Raw genomic sequence first — 19,108 nt, forward strand, 5'->3', positions numbered from 1 at the left:
AGTTGAAAACTTATGTCCCCACAAAAATCTGCACACAGATATTTATAGCAGCTTTATTCATAACTGCTAAATCTTGGAATCAACCAAGATGTCCTTAAGGAGGTAAATGGATGAACAAACTGTGGTTTATGAAGATAATATAATATTATTCAGCACTTAAAAAATGAGCTATCAAGAGATGAAAAGACATGGAGGATCACAGATGCATATTACTAAGTGAAAGAAGCTAATTTGAAATGGCTACATACTGTCTGATTTTAAGTATATGACATTCTGGAAAAGGCAAATCTACAGAGACAGTAAAAAGGTCAATATTTGCCAGGGGTTGAGGGTGGGATGGGGTGGGCATGGATGAATAAGTACAACACAGAGGATTTTTAGGGCAATGAAAATATTCTGTATGATACTGTAATGGTGAATACATGTCATTCTACATTTGTTCAAATCCATAGAATGTTCAACATCACGAGTGATCCCTAACATAAGCTATAGATTTTTAGTGTTTATTATGTGTTCATGTAGGTTCATCAATTGTACAACAATGTACCACTTTTGGGGAGGAAGCTGATAATGGGGAAGGTTATGTATGTGTAGGGGCAGAAGGTATCTATGGGCAATCTCTCTCTCCCTTCCACTTAATGTTGCTGTAAACTTAAAGCTGTTGTAAAAAATATAAAGACAAAAATGAAAACTAAAGAACATGTTGAAATCAGCAATGAAAAAATGATACAGGACTATAGGGAAAAATAATGCTAATTGAGAAGAGACTTGTAAGAGGTGAGAGATTTAGCCCTGTAAATATATGGGAGAAGAGAATTTGGGGCAGGGGGAATAACTAGCATGAACACCCTGAGTGGAACTCTGCCTCTTGTTTGAGGAACATCAAAGAAGCACCTGTGGCTGGGGTGGAGGAGGCAGGGAGAGGAGGAAACAAGGTCGGAGAGGATGTGGAGAACCCGCTGCAGGCCATGGCTCCGAGGGGCTGAATGGTGAGAAGAGGAGTGATGTGATCTGATGCACATTTCAAAAACATCACTCTGGCTGCTGCCTTGGGAATAGACAAAGGCAGAGGGAGCAAAGACTGAAGCAGAGAGGTCATTTAGACACTACTGCAGTAATGCAGGTAGAGACCATGGTGGCAGAACTGGAGAGAGAGAGAGGGTTGGATTCTGGAAATACATTGAAGGTAGAGCCAGTAGGATTTCCTATATGCATACTGAGTAGGGGGTGTGGAAGAAAGGGAAGATTGCAGGATGACTGCAGTGGTTTTATTGAGCAACTGGGAGGCTGGAGCTGCCTGCTGAGAAGAAGCCTGTTTGGAGGGGCAGCCTAAGAAAAGCTTGGGAGTCAAGGTTGGGCCTATTAAGCATCGAAATAGAGATGTCAAAGATGTAGTTGTGTGTATAAGTCAGGGATTCAGGAGGGAGGCTAGGCTGGAAATCAGAATTTAGAAATTGTTGGATACAGATGGTATTTAAAACCACCAGACTGACTGAGATTACAGAGACAGTGAGAATAGACAGAGAAGTTCAAGGAACAAGCCTCAGAAAGCTCCAAAGTTAACTAAGCTGAAAGAGGAAGTGTTACATCAAAGGAGACTGAGAGTGACCAGGAACTCCAAGAAATATGTGGAGTCGTGGAATCCAAGTGAGGAAAGTATATTAGTGAAGAGAGGATGATACATTTGTCAACTGCTTAAATATGTCAGTAAGATAGGGACAAAGAATTGACCTTTGGATTTAGCAATGTAGAGGTTATCAGTGACCCTTACAAGAGCAGTTTTGATGGTGTGAAACACCTGATTAGAGTGGGCTTAAAGAAAAACAGGAGGACAGGAAATGGAGAAATGATAGAGATAGCTCTTAAAAAGTTTAGTTGCAAGGAGGAGAGAAACATGATGGTCATTGCCAGGGAAATGGGGTCAAGAGGGACCTTCTTTTAAGATGGAAAAAATAACAACATGTATATGTGCCAAGGGGAATGATCCAACAGGGACAGGAATGTTGATGATTCAGGAGAAAGAGGGAAGAATGGCTCCTTAAGAAGAAGCAGCCATTCTTAAGGGAATGGGATCTACAGTATAAAGTACAAACAGAAGGACTGGCTGCAAATAGGGACATGGATAGTTCACTTAGAGAAACTGGTGTTGGTGCAGATGCTGGTAAGTGGGCAAATGTCAGGGAGGTTGTATCCAGTGCCCTTTTGAACTCTTTGATTTTATTGTGAAATGAGCAGCACAGTAATTCAGCAGAAAGTGAAGATAGGGCAAGAGTAATAGAAGTTTGAGGAAAGGTAAGTATGAAATAATTATTAAGATACTGGAAGAGTGAATGAACTAAGGAAATATTATGACTGTTGGGCAGCAAATATTGGAATCAGTGTATAAGTAAGAAGAAACATCTTTGTCCTTATGAATCTTGCATCCTACAGAGTGGACATAAATAACAAGCATAATAATTACATGAAGTGTATAATAAAGGGCCATTTAGTTTCATGGTGAGACCAGCCAAATGGATTGGGTTTTTCTTCAGCCATGTTCTACTGCTTAGTGGAGACTTGCTGTAGTTAAATTAGCAGGATTATGGCTTTGGCGGGCAAGCCTGATAAGGCCTACAAGAGGGTTGCAGATGTTCGCAAGATGGGTTACAAAATAAGAGATCAAATTAAGGTAGTGAGGAACAGGACAAAGGTGGTGAAATCACTGGATTGAAGGGAATGCATGTGTTTGATGTATCTTCTCCACCCCACTTCCCTGCCCTACTTAATGTGGTGGCTAAGATGTCCCTGGTTTAGAATTCTAGCTCCATCAATTTTAAGATCTCTATTCTGTTCCATTTTACCATCCAGTTGAACATAGTGGCTTAATATTGTTTCTCAATGAATGAATAGCTGGATGGTTGCACCAGGTAGGGCTGTTTCATTGTTATCAAATAAATATAAAGGAGCCCTTGGAATTGGCTCTGATATACATGAACATGTCACGTAGACGTGGCTACTCGTCTTCACAAACACCCCTGGTCCTAGATTCTCACTTGTGCTCTCAGACACAGAGCACAGAGTGAGCACGTCTAGAGGGACAACGTTAGAGCTGACTCAGACAGTCAGACAGGCCTACGCATCTCATCACCAGCTGCTCTCCGGTTGGTCGGTTGGTCATTTGCGATTTTAGTTCAGCAGCTTCCTCCTTCTTCAAGTATCTGCATTTTTATTCCCCAAGATTCCTTTTATAGAAACTGAAGAGGCTGTGGTCCTTAGTCTACTCACTTCCATAATGTCCTCCAGTTATCACTAAGGTTTCTTTTAAACTAAACAGCTCCAACTGGTTCAGTCCCAGAGTATCTGAAAAATAGTAATCTGACCACCTGTTAGCTTCCCGAGGAGGAAGAATTCTGGTTCATCAATACAGAGAATCCTCACGGTGGGCTAGAAGGGAGATAAAACATTTTGAGGGAAAATAAGTAAATTTCTTTTTCTAACAAAATTCTAGAACATGCCATCCTTTCAATCACCTCCCAGCATACTCTTCAAGACAGGGTCTGCCAGTGTCCGAGGTCACCTGGCTAATAAGATGCGAAGCTCAGAGTTTGAATCCCTCTATTTAAAGCCTTATAATTATTAATAAAAGCCTTAATAAAGATTGCCTTCAGCTTTAGGCCCTTCCTTTTCGGAGGAACGTGGAGATATTAATCAGACGGGACATACGGGGGACTCAAACAGGCTCTAGGTGCAGAGACAGTGCAGCCCAGGGAGAAGTCTGAGAGGGGAGCAGAGCCGGGGTTGCACTGAACACGGGACTCTGCTCCCGCGGAGGCAGCCGCAGGCAGGACTCAACTCTGGGCGGCCGTCTCTTGTAAAAAAGGCGAGTTTTGCATTGGGTGGACTCTCAAGTCCCTTCCAGCCCTAGGGTTCTGCGTCTCAAAGCTTTAGGGCTCTTCCCGAAGGAGCACAGCGTGCTGACTGCAGGCAGCCCTGGTGCGCGCTCTCGCCGCCCTGCACGGCGGGGTCAACGCCCCGCGGCCAGGCCCTGGGTGGGAGCGCGGAGGCGAGTTTGGCCTCTCTCCCTCTCGGCCGCCGGTGGCTGCTGAGCGCCCGGAAACTGTCCCCCGCAGGGGCGTAAGGAGAAAACTGAGCGCGCGGCGGTGTGTGCCGGTCCCCTGAGGGGCTCGGGAGGCCCGCCAGGCGACGCTCTGTGAGCACGGGCGGCGGGCGCATCGGCCGGGGTGGAGGCGCACCCGGGTGGGCGGCGGCCGCGCGGGGCCCCTCACGCTGCCTGGCCTGCGCGGCGAGCCCGGAGGGCGGCGGGAGCGGCAGCCGGGGGCGTCGCCGGGACCCCGCGAAGGGCGGGGCGGGGCGAAGCAGGGGCGAGCAAAGTCCAGGCCCGGTGGCCGTAGAGCGCGGCGCCCCGCGGCTCGGACCCGGAGCGCGAGGTCCGAGGTGGACGGCCGGGCGCGCAGGGCTGCGCGGAACCCCCAGGCGGTGGGCGCGGGACTCGACAGCCGGCCTTCCCCCGGCGGCCCTGGGCCCCGCGGCCCCTGCGAGGAGGCGGCTGTCCCCCCCGAGCTGGCCGGGCGCCCCGGGACCTGAGGCTGGGCTTTCTCCGCAAGCTGCAATGGACCAAGAGGCGGGAAGGAACGGAGAGGTCCGGCGCCCCGGGAGAGCAGAGGGCGACTTGGAGCTGGGCTGCAGCAGGTACCTGATCCGCGCCACCGCTTTCCCGCTACCCTCCACTCGGCGGGGCCAGGACTCGATCTTGGAAAGGAGAAAAATCTGTTGATGCCTTTGGAGGGTCTTGTATGAGGTTCTGACCTTCCTCGGGAAATGTCATCGAGTCTCCTTTTCAAACAGGCTCGGAAAGAAGAGGCTGACTGTAAAAGGGCCCCTTCTCTTTGTGCAGGGGGCTTCGATGAATATTTGTGTTGTGTGGCATTTCTTGCCTTAGATAGCTCAAAACTTTTACAAATAACCTTCATAAACATCATCTGGTTTTCTATGTTTCTAGAGCATCAGACATCTGCTGTTGATGGGCACGCTTTTGAGCAAGGGGAGTGAAGCAAAGAACTGTCACCTCCCTCTGATAATTCCTCTTCCTCCTTGTCTTCCCCCCACCCTCCCTATCTTCCCAGCGCCAGGCAGGTTCCTTGCTAACTTCTGGGTAATGAGGTGGCGGGGGGGTGGTGGGGGGGAGGGCGACCGCGAGCAGCCTCTTTTCCTCCATAACCTTCACGTCCCAGTCAGTTTGTGTTAAAATTCAAGGGGAAAACGTCAGCATTTCCTTTGCTTGCGCGGGTTTCTTCCTGAGCTGGCTTCTTGGTTCCCAGGGGACCTCGTTAAGCGCACTTCACCGGCCTCAGTGGGGCAGAAGCCACCAGTCAACGGTGTGTTGTCGTTGTTTCCTCTTTTGCTGTGGGAACAGTGAATCATTTTCGCCTTTAGCTTCAAATAGATGATGAGGCTGTTAACGGTCTCTGAGTTCATGTCGGACCACCCAGAACTAACTGACCTGTGTTATCAAGTCAGTCACGCAGAGTCAAATTTATGTTCTGTAGTGTGCCCTCAGGCTGCCAGGGGCCTGATTGGCCAACTGGAAATATGACTATCTGATGATGTTTAAACTGAAGAATTATTTTAGTTGGTTAACTTCTGTATACGGCGATATTGCTCTATTTTTTATAACAATAGTAGTCATTCATAGAAAATAGAATTTGCTATCCAGAATTAGAAAACCAGTAGGCAGCATTATTTCTGCTAGAAAAGTATGGTTTTCATCAGCTGGCAATTTAGGCTACGATTCACTGTGCATCTATAAATAGATGGCATTTTCAGAAGAAGGCTATTTATGTATTGCACTAGCTGTACATTTGATGCATGCACAAAGGAGCTATCCTTGTGAAAGAAACAGTAGCACTCCTGAACCCAGGGAAGTGCTCAGAAGTTGGGCTCACAGGCTTGTGTTGGAAAGAAGAAAACAGTTCACAAGAGAAACAGAGAGTTGAGAATAAGTTGAGACTCTAAGATTATGAAATTAAATGCAATGAGACTCATTTTTATAAAAAACAGACCAAAACGTATACATTCACAGTAAGTTAAGCTCACTTCACCTATCTAGGGCAAACTGGGAGATAGTTATATGCTTGTTCCAATCATGATGTTATTGCCTGGGGACATTTTTACATTTAGAGGCAGATGTCCTTTGATTTTAGCAAATGTTCTAAGTAACTTAGGATCAAGTCTTATTAGTAAAACGTTATCACCTGCCTGGATATTTAAGCTAAATAAATGCACTTCGGGTAAAAAATAAAAATAAAAGCCCTGTGGTAGGAACACATTTGGTGTTTGCATGGAACAGCAACAGCAGAGAGGCCAGGGTGGCTAGCAGAGCGAGCAGGGTGGAGTGCGAAGTGTGGTCAGAGAGCACAAGAAAACAGATCACGTAGGGGCCTTGAGGCCAATGTGAGAATTTTGACTTTTACTTTCACCAAAATAGGAGTCAATGTAGGCTTTTGAGTGGAGGAATAGCATGATATGGCTTGAGTTTTTAAATGATCACTCTGGCTGCTGTGTTGAGGACAGACTAAAGTGAGCACAAGTGGAAGAGGAGAGACTAGGTGGTTCTCCTGGGCTGTTGGGATAGCAGTGCAAGTGGTGAGCAGTGGTTGAATTCTAGATGTATTTTGAATGTACAGCCAACAAGATTTACTCCCACTATTCCCTGCAATCCTTCAGAAGAGTAGCCTTTACTATTTTTAAGTTAATATATATTTTATTTTAGCAAAAGAAGGGTATAATTGTTTGGCAGACATTGTTAATACACTCATCCTCCCTGTGTGTGGGCTCCACAAGGCAGGCAACCATGTCTCATTTACCTGGGTTTCCTTGTAGTACCTTGGACAGTTACCTATGTACTTGGTGATTACCTTGCAGTGTTTGCTAAGCTGGATAATTTTGACAGTTCGTGGACATCACTGCTTTGTATTTGAAGATATTATAATAGTTGAATATAATAACTACTCATATTTATGTTTGATTGCCTGAAACATTTTATAATGGTTTTAAATTCAAACAGTTATATTCTTTTACAGCATTCAAGACAGGAAAAAAACAAAGAAAGTGAATTTGATTGGACTATTAACATTGGTAAGATGTGAAATATTAAATGTGAATAATTCTTGCCTTCATTCAACTTTGGTGTCTTGAATAAACAGCTGTAGGGCCAGTACTTTAAGATCATTGACAGGCAGTGACAGATTTTCCCTGCTGTACTTGTCCTGTCTTAGGTTAACTCATTTTAGTCAGTGGCTTGAATTCTCAAGATGGATGATAAAAGAGGTGGGGACAGGCTGCCTTTGAAACAGGAGAGAAAACTGGTTTATGGGAAAATTGAAAATAAGACATGCTTGTAGCACCATACAGACTAAACAATTTCAGGGAAGTGCATCTCTGCATTTATTCCACCAACCCCACCCCACCCCCAGCCCAAATTTAGCTTAAAATAAGCTTGCATATGAAGAAAATGATTGTTAATTACATAAATTTTAAAATAATTAAGAAATATGTGTTCATATTTGGCTTCCAAGAAAACTGATTAAATATGGAGTAACGATTAGGGATTCAGATTATGTTTAACACCAGTCTCCATGGCTTTCTGTGGTCACAAGGCAAGCCAGCATATTTTGGGAAGATATCTAATCAGTTTTTCCTTTGTAATGTGTCTCAGGGAAGTGCCTACTTTTGGTTAATATGATATGCTCCAAACTATGATAGCCATTATTCATTAACAGAGAAGTTGGTATTAAGAGGCATGTCAGTGAAATCCCCAGCTTAGTAAGGAAATTGGTGAAAAGACACCAAAATATCCTCAGTCTCCAACATTATGCACATTTCTTATTTCACCATAAAGCCCCTATTCATTCTTTTCTCCCTTATTCTTATTTTTGTGAAAGTCTCAGTAAGAGCTTTTCAAAATTTAGTGCCTTAGAAAATAATTGTGTATAAAACCTAAGTATGGTTTCAATGTACACATCCTTAATTTACCTGCTACAGAAAATAATATGCTACAAACCTTAACATAGAAACACAGGAATTTCATTTGAATTTTAAAGTTAAATTTAAATTAAATTTAAATGTAATCTTTTCAGCCTCTGTATAGATATTTTTTTGTCCTGAAAGAGGTTCAGGATAAAACTGTGCTCTAACAGGAGTTAGAAATGCCCTGTTTTTTTGAAAATTGTTGAAAACAAATCTAGGTTTATGTCGGATGTTGCTGTGAAATTCACATAATTTTATATTTAAGCTTAGAGATAATAAAATTTCATTTAAGTAATATGAAAAGCACTTAAAATGTACCTCAATTTCATGTAAGTGTTCAGTAAAGAGAACATAACATGAGGACCTGATGCTGTACTTGTAACTGTGGCTGATGGACCCATGTGCTCTCTCCCCTTTCCCTTGTGCACTTGACTTTACCTGCTTTCTTGTTCTGTTCCAAGCTCCCCCTGGCTTCTGACCCTTTGTCTCTTTCAGCCTCTGGCTTGTCCTGCGTGTTTGATGATGGAATTTGGCCTGCCCATACTGAAATTCTGGAACTCTATCTGAGAACAGTTTGCACACACACCCTTTCCCCACATGTGCAGCTGACCTCAGGCTGCCCTGGCATATTGACCCTATGTGACTCAACTTCAGCTCACAAGCACCACCCCCCCTGCCAAGTCTGACGCATCTCACCCATTCTCCCCAGACTGGTCCTTGGAAATGGGTGGAAGAAAAAGGTTAAAAGGAGAGGAGAGATGCAAGTGACAGAGGGGAAGGTACAGAATTGGGAAAATAAGAGAAGGGAGATGTAGTCTGGAAGGCAGAGGAGGAAAGAACAAATAGAGTGCCCCAGAGCGGTCAACCAAAAATGGGGAGAGAAAGTGAGAAATTGGAGAAGACTGAAGACAGTGAGGGACAAAATCTTTGGGGTATTGTAACACTGATCAGCTGGATAGTTATTCGGTGTTGCACACTTCACTGTGACAACTGCTGTCACCCCTCCAAGTGACAGTACTAAATACATTGTACTTTAATAGTACTAAATCCAAGATCCTTGATGTGACCCACCAGGGCCTTTATTCCTCTTTTTCATGTGCTCTTCCACCCTTTGTACTGTACACTTCAGAAATTCCACTGCTGGCAAGGACAGGAGTTACCTGAGCACTCTGTGCCATTGCTAGTCACCTTACTGTTCTCAGCCGAAATTGCCCCTGCTTCCTCTGTGCTCCCCAATTTGTCTTCAGCTAATTGTCCCTCATCTTTCAAGATGCTGCAATGAGCATCAGTATACACAAGCAGGACTTCCCTAAAGTTCACATTCAGGCATTCCCTTATATTTGCTGCACTTCACTGCTGAGCTGACTTTAAAAGCTAACCTAAACCTCTTACAGGGACCTCATCCTCAAAACTTGGAGGTTCTGTTTCCCCTCATCTGTAATTCTCCCTCTGAAATATGCTGAATGTTGTATTAAAGGATGTGGTGTGTGTGTGTGTGTGTGTGTGTGTGTGTGTGTGTGTGTGTGTGTGTACTTCATGTCTATGCCTAGCTATTTCTAACTCACTATCTCGGTAGCTCTGGAAGATCAAACAATATTTCTTAATGGAACCAAGCCTTTATCCCTTCTTCTTATATTGCAGTCTTTGAACTAAATAAGATACCAATTAAACAGACTCAGACTGATTTCTTCACAGGATACAAAATAAGTAGAATCATGAAGTTAATCTGTCAATGATTTGTATCAAAATTCTTCTTTAATACCCTTATTTGCAACTATTACAAAAGTACTGACCTTAAATAAAAATCCAAAGAACATAGAATTGTAAAGTATTATTTCTTTCTTTTTCTTCCCTTAGTTTCGATACTCTGACTGGCAGGATAAATTATTTATGTCCCTGGGCACGCTCATGGCCATAGCTCACGGAGCAGGTCTCCCCCTCATGATGATAGTATTTGGACAAATGACTGACAGATTTATTATAACAGCAGGAAACTTCTCCTTTCCTGGTAAGCATTTCTTTACCTTTTTTAAGATGCACAGTACAACTTTAAATGGAAGATTAGAAATTGGTTTTGCTATCTGCTATCCATTTGTTTAATGATTTAGACATCTGGGTGACTCCAGTTATCACAGAAGGTGTTATAAAATTCCCAGAAAATTCCTCCCTCATTTAAATTTCAACAAATAGGTGTATCTTGCTTGATTTTTAGTGCAGGATGAGGAAATATACAGACAGCTTTGCATCTAAATAAACTAGGGAAGTCACTCCACTTGAGGCTGGTGGGACTGTAACCACGTCTCTCTGCGTCCTGCCCCTGATCACTGGTGGGTCTCAGAACGTGGCATTTAGTGCCGCAGCACTTCCTGCTGGGCTCAGCTTGGTTCTGGCTTTCTGTTTTTTTCAGTAATAGTACTCTTTCACCGTATTGTTATTTGCTAGGTCCTATTTCACTTAACCCTCTCAAGAGCAATCCTACATCATAGGTAGTATTATCCTCTGTGACATAGGAAGAAGCTGAGGCTTGGAGAGGATAAATAACTTGTACAAAGTTACATAGCTGGTGAGTGTTAGGGCAGAGTGCAACCTAGGTCTTTCTGCCATCCACTGAGGCTCATGACCATGTACATTAATTATGCTGCCAATCTACATAATTGTACTTTCTCTTGAAAACAAAACTGTTTTGGGGGAAGTTTTAAATGGATTATCTATGTTTCATCAGTGACCAAAATTCTAATGGGAACACCATAAAGATAAAATTGGAGTAAGATAGGAGAGTTTAAACAGTCTCTAAGGAAATGAAGGGTAGGAATTTTCAATTTGTTTTCCTTTTACTTCTTAGATCTATAGATCTTTTCACATTAATATTTTATATATATATATATATATATATATATATATATATATATATATATATATATATATATATATAGCTGGATGATGCCCCTATTTAGGCACATCAATCAAAAACTGGTTTGAACTCAGGGTTAAAAAAAATTCAGATAAATGGGTGAAGTGATAAACAAAATGTGGTCTAGACATACAATGAAATATTATTCAGCCTTAAAAAGAGGGAAATTCTGACAGTGCTACAGCATGGATGAACCATGAGAACATTAGGCTACATGATAAAAGTCAGTCAGAAAAAGACAAATTGTGTACAATTCCACTTGTAAGTGGTATTTAGAGTAGTCAAATTCATAGAAACAGAAAGTAGACCATGTTGCTGGGGGCTGTTGGGATAATGAAAGGGGGAGTTGTCGTTCAATGGGCATAGAGTTTCAGTTTTGCAAGATGAAAAAGTTCTGGAGGTTGGTCGTATAACAGTGCGAATATATTTAATACTGCTGCACTGTACACTTAAAATGGTTAAGATGATAAATCTTGTTAGGTGTATTTCATCACCAAAATCTGAAAAAACAGATTGAAACAATACAACACACTTATCACAGATGAGTTAGCATTTGGTCCAATTTTACTGACCCAATTTTTTGTTTTACTAACACTAGAATAATTCCACAACTTCCTTATTTGGTGTGCTTATTTTTTTACTTGTTTTTAATTATGCAGCCAAACAGCTTTGAAGCTGGACATGGCAGGCAGGTGCCATGTGCTGTGCCCAGGGCCAAATTCAAGGTCTCTCTGGGGGAATGACACAAGCAAGCACTTATAGACCTGTGGGTGCTGGAGTGATAAACTCACCAGAGTTGCCAACTGAGTTTCAGTAGCTGCCAAATTATATGACCCTTGGTCTTCTACAGCCACGTCTGTCACTTTGCATATAGGCTGTCTTGGAAGATTTGAAATGAGATGGCCCTCAAATGTTATTAATCTCCAATGTCCACTTTTTGGTAGTTTGTCAAAGTAATATTCTCATACTTCTTTATAGGAAATGAAGTCTTCATATTTCATACTTCCTGTAAATCCAGAGAGCTCATTGATATGTTTCAAGTTGTAGAATTTAACAAAAATCATGGAGGTTGAGTGAAGATAGAGTACTCAGCTGAGCTCACTAGCTCACCTCATAGAGATGATGCTTATTTAGAGTCTGTTCTTCAGACTTGTTGGATTCTTGGACAGCTAACCTTATGTGAGCCAAGTGAGAAGGAAATGTTAGAAGAAAAAAAGGTTTGAATTACAAAAATGCCTGTCAATGACTGATTTTGCAAACAGAACCCGTCCTTGTCAACAGAATAAAGCTATCTGTGACAAGGTCGTCCCCTTCACACTGGGACGTCAGTTGTGCAGAAACTATACATAAAACATTCACATCCAAAACCTTAAGGACAGAGTCACAGGAAACAGTTTTCCACAGAGTATCAGGAACTTGGTATATTTATGCCAAGTGTATGTCACTGTAATAATCTAGGAAGTTCTGTGGAGATATCAGTATACCGTGCATGTCTTTGCATTGCCTTGTGGTTGAGAAGAAAAGCCATTTTTGAGCTCCCAGTTACCTTCATTAACTGTCCATACTGCCAAAGTTTCTTGGACAAACACCAACTCTTTGGTTCTGAATATTTCTATATGATAAGAGAAGTTCTAGGAAAAATTGAGGGAGGCAGGCATTGATTTTCTTTGAGACTCTGAAATGACAGTCAGGACTCCCTGTGTAGTCCTTAAGGTAAACAGTCATTATTTATGCCTTTCTCTGACCAGATGTATGACCTTGGGCAAGTTATATAACCTTCGCGTTCTTATTCTCCTCTTTGAAAGGTGATCATAGACTTCCTGATAGAATGAAATAAGATAATTTGTGGGACACTAGCTGTGAGAACTTGGAAATGAAGCTAACACTCTAAAATCATGTTTCTTTTTCTATAAAATGGATGGATCCTATGGAAGCTCTCTAAATTGTATAGGCAGCTTCGAGAATTCTCCATTACCTTGTTATGGAAGGCATTCAGGTGGGCTAGAGTAGGAGTTTCCCATCCTGGAACATTAGAATCAAGTAGGGGTGCTTTTTAGAAATAGGATGCTCTCGATTTGGCCAGAGGTTCTGATTTAACAGTCTTGGGTGGAGCCTGGGCATCTGTATTTTTTCAAACTCCCCACGCGGTCCTAAGAAGCAGATAACATTGAGAACCCCCAACCCTTCCAACTACTTAGAAATTGTTTTTGAGACTGAAGCATAATAGATAGCATCTGAGAAGACTTTTCCAGATCTAGAATCCCATGATTCTGCTGGGAACACATCAACACACATCTGTCTCACCTTTGTCTCCAGGCAGCAGAAACTCTTGGTTTCCCGGGCACTTTGGGGTCCTAGGGTTACTAACCCAGAACTAGATCACCACTATTGCCCTGGGTTCTGAGAAAGGAGCAGATCAAACTTGGAATGCTTATAAGATTCTTATTTCCTAGAAGGGAGAATCAACCTGAGTTATAATAACCTCACTGAGAGAATTTAAAGTTTGAAGTAGGTGTTGGAGGAGAGTAAAACTCATTTACAATTGCACCTGATCTGTAAGTTCAGGGTAAAACTAGCCCTGTACACATACATCTGGAGGTTTCCCAAGGTTATGAACAATGATTTCTATAAATACTACAGCTTTAGGATAGCTTGTGTGCCTCCAATTCCAAACACAGTTCCAATTTGGCCTATTAGAGGTGCCAAATTTAAGAACTCGGAAGGAAATGAGCACACAGGACTAAATTGATAAGAACAGAAGTAAAATAGGGTGTGACTCCTTAGGGATCTGAGAGCTGATAAAGAGCTAGATTAATAAGCAGACACACTTTACTGTGAAGGTCAATAGAAGTTACAGTCATGAGGGAAAAATTATGCCACTATCAGGGCCAATACCTAGTAATTGATCCTGATAGTAGCTTAAGTTTTAAATAAATGTCAACCTTACCTCCCTTTGGAATAAGATAAGAAGGATGCTCAGCACCCAGAAAATATGGGTTATTTACATGTGATAAAGGAACAAAGACTAGTTTCTCTCCTAGTAGCATGGTAAATGGGAGACACCTACTGTGGTATGTTTCTCAACAGTGCTGTAGTGATATTTTATCCTATCTATGTTTTGAATGCAGTAGTTATGGGCTGTTTCCTTTTTATTTTCTTCACCTTGTGTTTTAAGAAATGTGAAAATAAGTCATTACTACATGAATCAATTTGCACAGTATGGTGTTAGGAACTGTATTTTATAGTATTGGGCTTCTCATCCTACTTGCTAGCTGTATGACTTTGGGTAAGTTACTTTATCTCATCTACCCCAATTTCCTCATCTGTAAAATGGGGATTTATAAAACAGTCCTGCCTCTTAAGGTTATGCTGAAAATTGAAATAATTAATACATGCATAGTGTTCAGAATACAGCCTCACATATAGTGAATGATAGCTGTTAGTAAGATATGAAAACCAGGAAAGGCACATTGCTATTTTTATCAAATTAGCTCAAATTATTGGACAAATTAATATAGCTTTAACAATACCAGAATACCATTTTGCTGGTAAACTAGGCATTGAATGCAGGACAATAACTTAATTGCCAGTGATCCACTGATTTGTCTTTGAGCAACTCAGCTATCTTCCTTGTTTTTAATTTTTCCTCCTTTACAATGGATGTAATTTAGTCTTTCTATTATTCATGTTATAAGGAAGCATGTTAAGAGAAAACACATGTATGTAAAAGTGAAATGTACAGAAGCAAGTATCTGTACAGTGCTTTGAGCCACTAAGAAAAAAAGTACCTCTTAAATCCTGTATTTCCTATCCGGGCCACTGCTCTCTCCCTCCTCTGCCCAGGCATGCTCTGTGGCCCCTCCTGCGGTCCGCTCCTCTCTGCTGCCTAGGAAGCTGCTCGGCTAAAGGCTTGAGACCCAGGGTTGGGGAGAAGTTGGGAGGGTGTATCTTCCCCCTGTGGACCCTAGCTGTCCTGCACCTGAAACCTTGGGCTCTTTACTTGGGGAAAGTGAGAAGAGTGCACTACAGAGTGAAAAGAGAAAAATTATAAAACTTGCCAATGCCTGTATTTCAACCTTTACAAAATGTCTTATGTTTGTTTTGTTTTGTTTTTATTTAGCGAATTTTTCATTATCAATGTTAAATCCAGGCAGAATTCTGGAAGAAGAAATGACTAGGTAATTGGCTAATATAAAGAAATAAATATACATATATATATATATTTCTGGTGTATTTAAAAAAATGTTTTATTTGAAAACAATTTCAAATTTATAGGGAATTATAAGAATATACAAAGAGTGCCTTATATTCTTTACCTTTTATACTCTGTAACCTATTGTTATCATTCATACCTCCGACCCCCACCACAACCCCCCATTTAAAGTAACATACATCATGGTCATGTACTCATAAATACTTAGGTGTGGTTCCTAAGAATAGCATATTCAATTTGTAACCTCAGGACATTTATCGCCTTCAGTAAATTTAATATTGAACACAGTATTTTGTGTGAATATTAAAATACATTACAAATACTAAATATTAAACGCAGCACTTTGAATCTACCATCTCTATTCTACTTTTGTCAGTTGATCCAATAATGTCATTTACAACATCTTTTTCCCTTTCCTTCAGCCTTCTTAATAGAAATCTCAAAAGCCTGTAATATAATATTTGTATGTTTACTTATTAGTGTTGGTGATTTAAATGAAAATGATCTGTGTGTGGTAGCAGGTATCTATCTGAAACAGTTTGTAAAATTATGTTAAAAATATATCTGAAAATACTGAAGTTGAATTTATTATTTTTAAAGGTACTAACCTTCCTCTAATTTAGTTAAGACTTCATTCCAAATTACTTTGAATTCATGACAGTTGAGCATACTATTTAAAATTTTCTTTTCAAATTCTGCCAAATAGTTTCTTTTCATTCTTTGTCTAAACAATATGAGCAAACTTATACTAAGAACCATTTCACATGCTCAGGCTGTTTATATCTATATTTGTAATATGTGAATAACAGTGAGCTTTATCAGCACAGTAAGAAATGTAAGTCTAGAAAGTTAATTATGAAAGAATCAAATTGTATCTATACATTGTTGATTATCAATTTTTAAATGATTCATTAACACCTTTATTTTTTGTAGTTAACCACAAAAAATTATCTGTTTTCTTTGGCTGATAATTCAAGTAAATAGGTTGGCCATAATCCTCTTATAATTTAAGGAAAGAAAAAATTTTTTAATTAATGTTTGTTATAACGTCCTAACAGTCTTTGTGATTAGTTCAGTAAACTATTAATACCCAGTTCTGAAAATTTCTCCTGAAAGAGATGAATAAAAGACAGTATTTAAAATAAACTTTCTAATTATCTTTCAGATATGCATACTATTACTCAGGATTAGGTGCTGGAGTTCTCATTGCTGCCTACATACAAGTTTCATTTTGGACTTTGGCAGCCGGCCGACAGATTAGAAAAATTAGGCAAGAGTTTTTTCATGCTATTCTACGACAAGAAATAGGCTGGTTTGACATCAATGACACCACCGAACTAAATACACGGCTAACAGAGTAAGTGTATTGTAAATGTCACATTTTCATAAAAAAGTTAACTACTAACCATGTGAAAATTTTTCATGGGAAGATTTTAAATGAAAAAAATCAATTTGATATGTATTGGGAATAGGTCATCTGACAGCCATTTCTAGCATTTACAGCCTGTGCCATGATGTATTTTCCTTATCTGTTAGTTTTCTCCTCAGTTACATAGTAGATTTATTTGAAGACTGAGCTCACATCTTTTATTTGTTTAAGACAAACCAATATATTATATTTGTGGTAAAGGTCTGTCGCAGGTCCTGACACATGTTGTACACTCAGTTAAGATTGTTGAATGAATGAGTAAATGTGTGAATGAATTCACAAAGAGACTTGTCTCAGTAATTGTTGACTCTTCACTTATTCAGCAAATATTTGAGGGCCTTTTATGTGCTGAGAGCCCTTCTATGTATCTGTGATATAGCAGTGAACATGACAAAGATCTCTGTCCTCTCATTGCTTCCATTCCAGCATGGAGAGATAGATGATAAACGTTTTCTTATTGGAGGTCCTGGCAAGATAGTAGTGAGTAAATGAAGTAAAAAAAGAAGGAAGGTTAAGGCATTTAGAACCTGGTTGGCCTTGGTGAGGACTTCAGCTTTCACTCTGAGTGACATGGGCAGCCACTGGAAGTTTCTGATCTGAGGAGTAACACATCCAGACTTCCATTTTGAAAGGATGACGCTGGCTGCTGTGTTGAGAATGAAGTGGGCTGGGAATAGAGCCAAGAGCAGAAGCCAGGAGCCCTTCCCCATTACTGTTGCAATCAATGTCCCTTCTAACTCCTGCTTAAAACGTATGGACTCATGTTCAAAATGTTAATGATGCTCTAACAGGATTAACTAATTTAATAGTGTGACTAATGACATTGACTTCTTAGAGCGTGAACGAATCCAGAATCACTCCCTTTGTGCAGTCTTTAGGTAGGGAAAAATGTCATTCAAGAGACTAAGACTCTGCCAGAGGCTTATAGGAGTATGAACAAGTTTTAGCTGTCTGTGTGTTTGTCAGATGTCTATTTCACCTTGCCAACTGAAGACCTCCTGCCTGTAACCACTTAGGTGTCATCTTTTTTAGTGACATCTCCAAAATCAGTGAAGGAATTGGTGACAAGGTTGGAATGTTCTTTCAAGCAGTAGCCACGTTTTTTGCAGGATTCATAGTGGGGTTCATCAGAGGATGGAAGCTCACCCTTGTGATAATGGCGATCAGCCCTATCCTGGGACTCTCTGCAGCTGTTTGGGCCAAGGTATGTGACACTTGGGCATTTTGGTGTGTGTTACCCCCACACATACAGAGTTACTTTTAATATGCAGGATTCTGGTACTTGTAGTTGTGCTGATCTGTGGTAAATATCAGTTGAAACCACATTTAGAAGCATGTTGTTAATATGGTGCTTTAATAAGAAGACTATTTTTAATGTGATACAAAATGTCACAGTTATTACTTCCATTACAGGTTGTTTTGCACTGCTGTTTCTTTGGGTTAATCTTCTGGTGTAGTAGTTTAAATAACATATATGGTTGTGTCCTTATTTAAGGAAACACAATTTTAAAACACAAAATTCCTCTAATGTCTTGCAGGAATATAAAAAGTTTAAATAAAGTTTGGGTTTGTTCTATTTATTTTGAATTGTTACCTGTGACAGTTAAGTGGCACTCTGCCAATTTTGTCTTGTAATAAAATACACATAACCTGTTCAACTTTAGCCAACACTGCAGGGTTGAGAAATTGTACTAGATACTTTTGCTCATTCTGGGGTTAATGATTTACCTAGTAACCTATTTGTATCTCTTTTGTTTCAATGCTTCCCTTACCTTTCTCTTAAACATCTTGTTTAGCCATCTCACTATTCAGTAAAAGGCCCATGACCAGATCTGGAAGTATTGTTTTCACAGTAATTCAAAATTGTGATACGATAAAGGAAAGGGTGGTGAATCCTTTCAAAGCAGTAAGGTTTTGTTTTAGTTTAATTTGTAATTAACAGAGAAACAGTGTTTGTGGAACTTGTCATTATTCCCTAAAAATGCTATTCAGAGAATTGTGTGCGGATTTCCTTTTCCTGACTACTCCTGGGGTGCATTATCACCAGGGTGGATCAGATGTAGCCTTTGAGGGGGCGCAAGGAGCCATTGGATGTGGTGCACTGAATGTTGCCTGCGTCATGACTTCAGTGTTTGGTAAAGGATAGGGTTTGGGAAGAAAAAGCAAGTTAAAGTTGAACAGACTGCCTTAAACTTTTCTCTCCATACAAAAGTCATGATGTTTGTCTTCTGTCCAGATACTCTCGGCATTTAGTGACAAAGAACTAGCTGCATATGCGAAAGCAGGTGCTGTGGCAGAAGAGGCTCTGGGAGCCATCAGGACGGTGATAGCTTTTGGTGGCCAGAACAAAGAGCTGGAAAGGTCAGGAAGGTTCTTTGTCCACCAGTTCAAAGAACCCACTCTTACATTTTGTTGCTCGTTCTTTTGTTGATAAGTGTTACTACTCTCCCCTTTCTTGATATTAACCCTTCCCCCCCACAAAATAGAGGCACTCTTTACTGATGTGTTTAATGTCAGACTCTGAAGCAGG

At 40.7% G+C, this 19,108-nt stretch overlaps 1 protein-coding gene across 6 annotated transcripts in view; it reads left to right on the forward strand.

The window, feature by feature from the left end:
- The first annotated feature begins 4,368 nt into the window (after window positions 1-4,368).
- Window positions 4,369-19,108, forward strand: part of ABCB4 (ATP binding cassette subfamily B member 4) — a 68,563-nt gene continuing 53,823 nt past the window's right edge. The window contains exons 1-7 of one of the 6 annotated variants that reach the window (XM_036990737.2): window positions 4,369-4,689; window positions 7,080-7,134; window positions 9,883-10,033; window positions 15,057-15,114; window positions 16,315-16,506; window positions 17,611-17,782; window positions 18,815-18,939. In XM_036990737.2, coding sequence (XP_036846632.1) covers window positions 4,610-4,689; window positions 7,080-7,134; window positions 9,883-10,033; window positions 15,057-15,114; window positions 16,315-16,506; window positions 17,611-17,782; window positions 18,815-18,939 — 833 coding nt within the window. In that variant the 5' untranslated portion in view covers window positions 4,369-4,609. The remainder of the gene's footprint in view (window positions 4,690-7,079; window positions 7,135-9,882; window positions 10,034-15,056; window positions 15,115-16,314; window positions 16,507-17,610; window positions 17,783-18,814; window positions 18,940-19,108) is intronic. The other 5 variants (XM_017679780.3, XM_017679863.3, XM_036990740.2 and 2 more) reach the window with 5 other exon arrangements.

This window comes from Manis javanica, chromosome 6 (genome assembly GCF_040802235.1).
Source record: "Manis javanica isolate MJ-LG chromosome 6, MJ_LKY, whole genome shotgun sequence".
NCBI lineage: Eukaryota > Metazoa > Chordata > Mammalia > Pholidota > Manidae > Manis > Manis javanica.